A 10,594-nucleotide genomic window follows, 5' to 3' on the forward strand; every position below is an offset into this window, starting at 1 on the left:
TTTTCAGTTGGTATGATCAGGTCTGCAGGCTTCGCAAATGCGACAAATCCTCGCAAATGCGAATAATGGACCTGGGCACTCGCAAATGCGACTGTCTCCTTGCAAATGCGATTTTGCATTTGCCAATGGTCTCTCGCAAATGCGAAGATGACCAGAAAGTTGATTGGGTCGGAAATACGGAAGTCCCAGTTTCGCAATTGCGACATCAGAGACCTGTAAATTCACACTTAGACGCATTTTCAACCATTTTTCATATCTTCTCAAAACATAAACTCCCTAGGGCGATTTTTCAAAGGCAACTTCTTCTCCAAATCGATTGTAAGTGATTTCTAACTAGTTTTCTTCAATCTTTAACATCTTTTCACATGATTTCAACTCAAAATCAATGATTTTCATGGAGGAAATTGGGTGTTTTGTGTAGAACCTAGGTTTTTCAAAAATTAGGGATTTGGACCTCGATTTGAGGTCCGATTTCAAAATAAATTATATATTTGGGTTTGTGGGAGAATGGGTAATCGGGTTTTGGTTTGAACCTCGGGTTTTGACCATGTGGGACCGGGGGCAATTTTTGACTTTTTGGGTAAAACTTTGGAAAACTTATTTTTACGCATTAGCATTGATTCATTTAGCGTTTATTGATGTAATTAAGTAACTTGTGGCTAGATACGAGCGAATTGGTGGTGGAATCAAGAGGTAAAGCGATAATTGAGACTTGAATTATGTTCGTGGCATCGAGGTAAGTGTTTGGTCTAACCTTAGCTTGAGGGATTAGGAGTCGTGTCTTATTTGCTACGTGTTAATTGTGGAGTACGACGTATAGGCAAGGTGATAAGTATCTATACGTCAGTGTCAAGCAGGCACGTAAGTCTTGAATTGTAATTGTTATGACTCTGTTGTGGTTTATTGCGCTTCACATGCTATTATCATTATTGTTCCCTTGCCGGGATGTTATTGTCATATTATTGTTCCCTTATCGGGATGTTTGTTTTGATATTATTGTTCCCTTGCCGGGATGTTATTGAAATATTATTGTTCCCTTGCCAGGATATTGTTATATTGCTCTTGTTCTCTTGCTGGGATTCTTTTGTGATTGTTGTTGATTTGTAACTGGGATCGGGTGGCACGCCACCATGGAAATATATGAAACGGGACATCATTGTTATACTCTTGTTCCCTTGCCGGGATTCTTTTATGATTGATGATGATTTGTAAATGGGAGCGGGTTGCATGCCTGCAACAAGATATATGAAATGGGAGCGGATTGCACGCCTGCAACAAGATATATGAAATGGGAGCGGGTTGCACGCCTGCAACGAGATATATGAAATGGGAGCGGGTTGCACGCCTGCAACGATATATATGAAATGGGATCGGGTTGCACGCCTGTAACGAGATACATGAAATGGGATCGGGTTGCACGCCTGCAACAAGATGTGAAATGAAAGTGAATTCTGCATTTGTTTTCCTTATCATTGTTAGTAATTGGATGTTGGTTTCTTTATATTCCTCTTGATATTTTGTTGTTATTTGTTATCCCCGAAGCATGTTTTCCCCTCCCATCTTTAACTGTAATTATCTGCTTTTATTTTCTGTTGTATATGATTTAACTGCACAGGTTTATTTGGTAGTCTGGTCCTAGCCTCGTTACTATTTCGCCGAGGTTAGGCTAGGCACTTACCAGCACATAGGGTCGGTTGTGCTAATACTACACTCTGCACTGTGTGCAGATACTGATACCGGAGTGCTTGGACCGTAGTGAGGGTGCTGTCTTCAGTCTACACAGGCGACCCGAGATAGTCTTGCAGACGTCCGCGGGCCTTGGTGTCACCTCCTATCTTTCTTTTATCCTATTTCCTTTACTTATTTCAGAAACAGTGTATCTTTTATCTTTCTGACTTTGTATATAGTATTGTTAGACCGTCTGTGAAACCATGACACCAGTTTTGGGTAGTCGATGCTCAAACAGTTGTATTAGATATATATTTAGATAATTTATTACTTTTCTTCCGCTTATTGTAAATTCTGTTGTCTACACGTTATTGCTTTATAATTGTTAAAGAATATAAAAGGGGTAAAAAGGTAATTGGTTCAAATAATCGGCTTGCCTAGCTCACATTAGTAAGCGCCATCACAACTCTCGAGGGCGGGAAATCCGGGTCGTGACAAAATGGATGTGAAAATTGCCTTTATTAATGGAGATCTCGAGGAGGAAGTTTATATGGACCAACCAGAGGGTTTCAAAACTAAAGAAAAAAGTCAAATGGTGTGTAAACTGAAGAAGTCAATATATGGACTTAAACAAGCCTCACGACAATGGTATATAAAGTTTAATGATACCATAACATCTTTTAGATTTGTGAAAAATACCGTTGATCGGTGTATATACCAAAATATCAGTGGGAGCAAGTTTATATTTTTAGTCCTATATGTTGATGATATTCTTCTTGCTGCTAATGATTTAGGCATATTGCGTGAGACTAAAGATTTTCTTTCTAAGAATTTTGAAATGAAAGATATGGGTGATGCATCCTATGTGATAGGAATAGAAATATTTCGTGATAGATCACAAGGATTATTGGAATTGTTTCAGAAAGGCTATATCGAATAGAGAGATTTAATATGAACAATTGTTCAGCAGGAATTGTTCCAATTCAAAAGGGGGACAAATTTAGTCTCATGCAATGCCCTAAGAATGATGTAGAGCGAAAAGAAATGGAATCAATTCCTTACTCTTCTATTATTGGTAGTCTGATGTATGCTCAGACTTGCACAAGACCGAATATTAGTTTTGCGGTCGGAATGTTAGGAAGATATAAGAGTAACCCAGGAATTGATCACTGGAAAGCTGCAAAGAAAGTTTTGAGGTACCTGAAAGGAACGAAGGATTACATGCTCATGTATTGGAGGTCCAAGCATTTGGAAGTTGTTGGATACTTGGATTCAGATTTCGCCGGATGTATTGACACTAGAAAATCCACGTTTGGTTATTTGTTCCAATTAGCTGAAGGAGCAATATCATGGAAGAGTGCCAAACAGTCTGTCATTGCTACATCCACGATGGAAGCAGAATTTGTGGCATGTTTTGAGCCACAATTCATGCATTATGGCTACGAAACTTTATTTCAGGACTTGGGGTTGTCGACACCATTACCAAGCCACTGAAAAATTACTGTGATAAGTCTGCAACAGTATTCTTCTCAAAGAACGATAAGTACTCCAAAGGTGCCAAACATATGGAATTAAAGTACTTTACTGTCAAGGAGGAAGTTCAGAAACAAAGAGTGTCACTTGAGCATATTAAAACTGATTTCATGATTGCAGATCTGTTAACAAAAAGTTTACAGCCAAAGATATTTAAAGAACATGTACATATAATGGGTCTTGGCTGTATTTATGATATTTTGACACTCTAAGCTCATTTATATGTTTCTGATATACATTAGTGATTTCCTGTTTCTCATAATGGTGTACACATTATTATTTTGAGATGCTACAGGATAAGTCTCAATGAGATATTATTGTGGACCATAATATTTTATAGCTTATGGACCTGGTATGATGAGTTGCTAATGTTATAGTAGATGGAAGGAAGTATGTAGAAAAATTATATATAACCGCCATAACTCACATTTAGTAGTTTATCATATTATGGTATTTATGATGGACATTATTATAGAAGAGATATGTTTATACGCAACTAATGTTCCTATATTAAATATTAATATTATGTGATTATTGGACCAAGTGGAAGAATGTAAGTTGTTTCCTACGTGTATATATGGACCAATAAGATCAGGTCCATAATTAATATTTAATTAATGAGCAAATCTCGTACGTCTGATCGGTTACTTGATGGACGTACCAGATTAAATAAGAACGTCTATAAATTGGTCCTCTCCCCACCCATTAGGGTTACCGTATTTTATTTCTTTCTTCCGTCACTAAAGGCGGAAGTAACGTAAAGTTAGGGCAAGGGGCGCGAAAATAATTTACCGATTAACGCTTCCGCTTCAAGATAATGGGTTCCGCTTCAGGTATGTTTTCTATGACGATTATATGTAAGATTATCATGTTCAAGATCCTGGTATGCAATTAAAGTTTATGCTTACACAACGATAATAGTAGTGCATTTAATAAGGAGAATATTTTCATCATTAGATTAAATTGCAATTTTTGCAAATTACATGATAGAAATTAAATGGATATATTAATCAACTAAATAAAAGGTCGATTGTTAAGTTTTATGGTAAAAACAAAATATTTTTCAGTTTTGACTCAGCAGAAGATGATATCAACAATAACTACCAAGAAGAATACTTAAATACTTTAGTACTAAATGGCCTTCTACCGCACATGTTTGTTATCAAGTTCATTATTTCTTACCCATGTTAGTATCATCATATATATATAATAGACTAAGTTAAAATTGATCTTCCATTGCATATAGGTTAATTTTGAAGAAAAATATGTTCGTCATGCTACTAAAAACTTAGATCCGCTGACTAGCTTATGTAATAGTATACATATCGTATATAGAAGTTTTGATAATAACGTCATACATTAAGAACTTATGATACTGATCAAAGTGCTTCTAAGTATGTGTTTATCCCCGAATACAACTTTTGTCTTCCGAAACTAAAGAATATCCTTTTAAATTTGCATGAAAATAATTTTCAGTATGTTTATGTTTTGTAGTTATAATAAATAAAGCATAAGGACAAACATCCTAATTATTAAACTATATTTACCACAATATATTTTCTTACACGAATAACTATATGTTGCACTTTCAAGAGAGATATCAATATCGACAACAAGAGTTCTGGTTATGGCAGAGTAACCAAAGCATTAGACGGAAACATATACAAAATAACACCATCTATAGAGAAGTATTCAATAACATACCATCACATCAGATACCTTTAAACTACAATACATAATTATCTACTTAACATGACTAAAATTGATCATTTATATAAGTTATGATGATATCCTTTCATTTTGAATTCACATATTATGTTAATCTAATAATATTTTTCGGCATTAAGTTATGATGATTGTTGTAGTATTATATATAAAATTTCTCTCATTAATTAAATTTATTGTTCCTTCATATAAATAATTATTTATACTATCATGTGCTATTATTAACATGCAACGTACGTTTATAGATACTAGTTATATTAAAAGTGGGAATCCCATAACTTAAAAGTTGAATTACCAAAATATCCTTCTAAAATAAATTGTTTTATTAGTATAAAATAAATAAAAACGTCAAATTTATTCGAAAAGATACAACCCTTCAGATTAGTTACTACGTAATGTTTAAAATGCTTCTTAACTGAATTCCTAGGTACTCTCTAATTAATTTATACTACTTTTCAGATAATAAGTCATCCAAGTATGACCGTGCCTCTTTGAAACCAAATAGAAGATAATGGCCTTCCATGAGACAGAGAAAAAGAGATTAAAAGTAAAATGCAAAATTGCTCTACGAGTACAACACAAAACAGTAGTTTTGCTCTTAGGGAACTAAAAAAATATGAATATTAGCATATTAAATTTGATAATGCAATTGTAAAAAGACGAAGTTACGGAATGGGAGTAGAGGAACTGAAAAGAAGTTTAAGAGGATGAATGAATGAGAATAGTGATGCGTCATTACAAAAAGAGATATACTATAGAGCGACATTGAATATGGAATTGAATATGCCAAAAGACACGACTCTAAAGAGTCAAACTGTGAGAAGGTGTCGCGTCGCGTGAATTGGTAAGGACTATATTCTGTCAGGCCCTTATTTGGACATATTGGAACAGTTTGATAACAAAAAATGGGTTTTATTTTTTTTCACTCAACTTATAATTTATTTGTTGTTTTCTTCCCTTAATATTTTATGAAATACAACTTTTAAAGATGTTATGGTGGATGATCGTCATCTTATACTTTTTATTGTGTATTGTATAAATGCTATGATTAGAAACAAGAAAGACTATAATAATTGTTCCTTTTGAGATATGAATCGGTTTATTTGTATTAGTAAAAATTAGACTCATCATGTGGGTCTATTAAATGGCAACACGTGTCAGCAAAGTTTGAAGAAAAGTGAAGAATGACATGTAAAGATGATATGTGAAATACCTTCGGGACCAACCATACTCGTACCGTGCCTGTTAGCCTCGGAACTAATCATCATGAAATAGCCCGGATCAGGTGTGGGAGAATATCTCATAATTACAAATGAGGAAGGAATCAATTAATCCCGGATTATATGGGATTTACCATTATTACACCATCAGTTACAAATCAATTATTAACAAATGCAATAAATGATTGTAACGGTTAGAACAAGGCAATCAATTACAAGATTGACTCAACAGGCACGAGATTGACTCAACATGCACGGAATTGACACATCAGTTACAGAATTAACTCATCAGTTATGGAATTAACTCATCAATTACTGAACTAACTCATCAGTTACGGAATTCCAGCATTTACACAGCTGTTACAAGTCTTCCAAAAGTAATGGATGGATTAAGTAAATACTCATAATGGACCCATAATTCAAGGAGACTAGTTACTTAGATTTAGCCCTATAAATAGACATACTTTTACCACCATCATAGGAATCTAATTTTTTTCTCTACAATTCTATACATTGTAATTTATAGCATATTGCTCTCAAGTTAGCCATAGTTCGGCCCTTCAAGCTCTGTTCGGCTCAATATCCTATCAAGGATCATTCAATAAGAATTCTTTCTTCTCTGCTTTATTTTTATTATATTGTCTGTCATTGAATTTATTTTCCACTTCTCTATCACGTTGTATTAACGAAATTTAATATCTTTCGGATTGAATTGGTTGCTTGTGGCTTGTCATATAAAATTATTGCTTTGACCTTGAAAACGATTTTTTGGATTAAACAGATTGGTTCCGTTACCGGGAACTCAATCAAATTTGCTATTCATCGGAAGATAGCAACAATTTTTGTTAATATTCGCTTGTTTTCAGTTTAAACCTTCATCATGGCCAAAATTTACCAATCAACACAGTTGAGGACAACCAAGTTGTAGATGATTTTACCATGAAAAATAAAAAAGGGAAGAATAGCCATGATAATGATACGTAAGCAACAAGCAGAGAAAAATGGAGAATGTACATCGATATATTGGTACCGCAACTATCAGTACCAGAACTCATTATAACGGATCTGTACGAAATAGTTCCGAAATAGGAGGTTCAGATACACCAGGTTCAAAAACCAAACCGAGGTGATTCCGAATCCGATTGAAGGAATCAGAAGAATAACGCCGGACCTTCCCGAAACTGAGGAGTAAAATTTACATTCGATATAATACAAAACTTCAAATAGAGGAAGATACGTTCATTCAATTGAAAGTCAAAAACACGTCCGGAGATCAAACAGATGTGATTCTTGGGTGATCCGAATCTAAACGCAAAAATCTAAAAAAGGTCCAAGCAAAAGAGATACGAGATTTTCTTCACGGGCTGGAAAAGATCCGGATCTACCCGAATAGTTAAGGAATTACCTTGCTAAATTGTAAAATTTCATAGGAGAAGAATGAAGATTAGGAGGAACATGGGTAAAACAACCACGAGATTGCTTACAAAGATACCACACCTAACAACTGAAAAAGAAGAGATGGCTGCGGGATAGAACAAACCACGAGGAAGAAAGGTTCATGTTTATATGCTCAATATTGACCCGCGGTATAATCCGGTCAAGCAAAAGAAGAAACTAGAGTCAAATAATACATTATAAAGTTACAGAACTTTGAAAGATCGGTTTAGTCCGAAAAGTCGAATCATTCGAACTTGCTATCTAACAACAACACATCATTACTTTCAAAATTCCGAGGAGAAAGATGATTGCCGGTACACCAAATTATCTCGGATGTCTCGGTAAATGCAATTTTAATTCAAGAAGATAAAGGCAGACATTCTCCTATCTATTATAAAATGCTCTTAGATATAGAAACTACATATCTACATTTTGATAAGTTGGCATTAATTGTAGTTGCCTTAAATCTAAGGCTTTATTTCAATATCATTCAATGCCCGTAGTCACTATATTTTCATTACGCAATATTTTGCATAACCATGAACTGTCAGGAAGGCTAGCTAAATTAGTAGTCGAACTAAGTGTGTCACAACCCTAACCCCAAACCCGGTCATGATGACGTCTCTCGTGAAGACAAAGACAGCCAGTTCAACCCAACTTAACTTTTAAAGAAGTTAATCAACATAAAAAATAGTCTAAACATGATTTAAACAATACTAAATAGCAGAAATATCGATAACAATGCGGAAAGTCCAACCCGACACATCCGTAACCGGGGTATCACAAGTCACGAGCATCTCTAAACCATAATACTAGTCTGCTAAAGTCATAAACTACTACAAGTGTTTGAAAGGAAACACAAATGATAGAGAAGTAGAGACACGGGGCTGCGGACGTCAACAACTGCCTCGTAGTCTCCAAAAAACCGCCTGGAACTGGAGGAATCATCACTCAGGAGTGGTACCAGCTACGCCTGAATTTGCACACAGGGTGCAGGGAGTAAAGTGAGTAATCCAACTCAGTGAGTAACAAATGTAAATAACGACTGAAAGTAAGAAAACACGTAAAACACAAGGCATTCTATGCTAAAGCAGTAAAAAATCACTTAAAATAGTAAAACAGTGAAGAGTCAAGTAAAATCCCTTTTCAACAAGTAAAACAAGTAATTGATAGGTAAGTAAACAAATAGAAGTTCGCCCCTCGGGCACAGTATCAACGAATCCGGCCCTCTAGTAACATCTCAGAACAGTACCAGCCCCCCAGGCTCAATCTCAGAATAATATCAGCCCCTCGGGTTCAATCTCACATCATAATGGTTACCCGAGCTCACTAGGGGTGTACAGACTCCGGGAGGGGCCCCTTACGGCCCAAGCGCAATATCAAGCTATCTCATGGCATCAAATCTAGGCCCTCGGCCTCATATCAATCAAGCCACCTCGTGGCATATTTATGTATCTCAGGCCCTCAGCCTCATATCAGTATCAATGTATCCTCACAACTAGGCCCTCGGCCTTACTCAGTCCAAAAATCATCACAAGCCCCTCGGGCAATAGTAAAACAGTATTTCTCAGCCCAAAATATCATTTAAGTCTCAAAACTGAGTAAAATGGCTGAGTAGTAAAACAGTGGAAAATAACATGACCAAGTTCAAGTAATAAGTCAAAATAGTGAGGAAATAGTAATAAAAATCCCTGAAGGATTCAAATAGTTGGCACAAAGCCTAAATATGGCAATCAGCCCAAATCATGATGATAGCAAATAAGTTTCAGTCAAATACGCGGTAAAATCATCAATTGGGATGGACCAAGTCACAATCTCCAATAGTGCACAACCCCACGCTCGTCATCAAGCATGTGTCTCACCTCAATATAGCACTACGATGTGCAAAATCTGGAGTTTCCAACCCTCAGAGCATCATTTACAATCATTACTAACCTCGAACCGGCTAAATCTCTAACTCGCGATGCCTTTGCCCCTCGACTCGACCTCCACGCGCGCCGAATCTATCCAAAATCAGAACGAATACGTCACAATACTCTAAGGGAACAAAGCCCAAGCGAAAACAATCAACAAAGGGCACGATTCCCGAAACTACCAAAACCAGAGCCCCGGGCCCACATCTCGGAATCGGGTAAAAATTATATTTTCAGAATCCTCATACCCTCACGAGTTTAACCATACCAAAATTATCCAATTCCGGTACCATTTGGTCTTTGAAATCATCATTTTATATTTTTGGAAGATTCCACAAATTTTCTTCCCAAATTCCATCCCAAATCACGAATTAAATGATGAATTTAATGATAGATTCATGTACTCTAGCCAAATCTGAGTTAGAATCACTTACCCCGATGAATTTCTTGAAAAACCTTCAAAAAATCGCCAAGATCCGAGCTCTCTAGGTCAAAATATTAAATAAAACCCAAAACCTCATATTTATAGAGTACTCCACGAATTTCTACCTCTGCGGACCGCACAAAAACGACCGCGGTCCGCACAAAACCAGTGCGGTCCGCACAAAAACGACTGCGGCCGCATAGATTTTCATCTATAGTGATAGGCTTCAGTATTTTGGCCATATCTTTCGCTACAGATGGCCAAATTATAATATCTTTACCTTTCTAGAAACTAGACATGAAGGGCTACAACTTTTGTTTTTGAATCATCTCACAATTCCTTGTAGATCAAAAGATATGAGCTTCCGAAGTAGGACCAGTGAAATGTTCCCCACTGTGGCCGCATTGCATTTTGTGCGGTCCGCACAACACCTACCGCGGACGCACTTCATTTTGTGCGGACCGCGCTGTGGGTTCCGAGGCCTGCAACCCTTCTGGACCTGCTACAGCTATGATTTTTGGCCTAAAACATCCCGAAATCCCCGGAACTTCAAACCAATTATACCAACACATCCCATGACATCGTTCAAACTTGTTCAAAACTTCGGAACGCTCACAACAATATCACATCACTAATTTAACATAGGATTCAAGCCTAAGAACTCCAAGAACTCT

At 36.4% G+C, this 10,594-nt stretch overlaps 1 protein-coding gene across 1 annotated transcript; it reads left to right on the forward strand.

Moving 5' to 3' along the window:
* Nucleotides 1–2,619: 2,619 nt before the first annotated feature.
* LOC142177001 (secreted RxLR effector protein 161-like) lies at nt 2,620–3,162 on the forward strand. Its single transcript, XM_075245324.1, has one exon. It carries the CDS (start codon nt 2,620–2,622, stop codon nt 3,160–3,162), a length of 543 nt encoding a protein of 180 aa, XP_075101425.1.
* The last annotated feature ends 7,432 nt before the right edge of the window (nt 3,163–10,594 follow it).

The sequence above is a fragment of the Nicotiana tabacum genome, chromosome 3, assembly GCF_000715075.1.
Source record: "Nicotiana tabacum cultivar K326 chromosome 3, ASM71507v2, whole genome shotgun sequence".
Taxonomy (NCBI): domain Eukaryota; kingdom Viridiplantae; phylum Streptophyta; class Magnoliopsida; order Solanales; family Solanaceae; genus Nicotiana; species Nicotiana tabacum.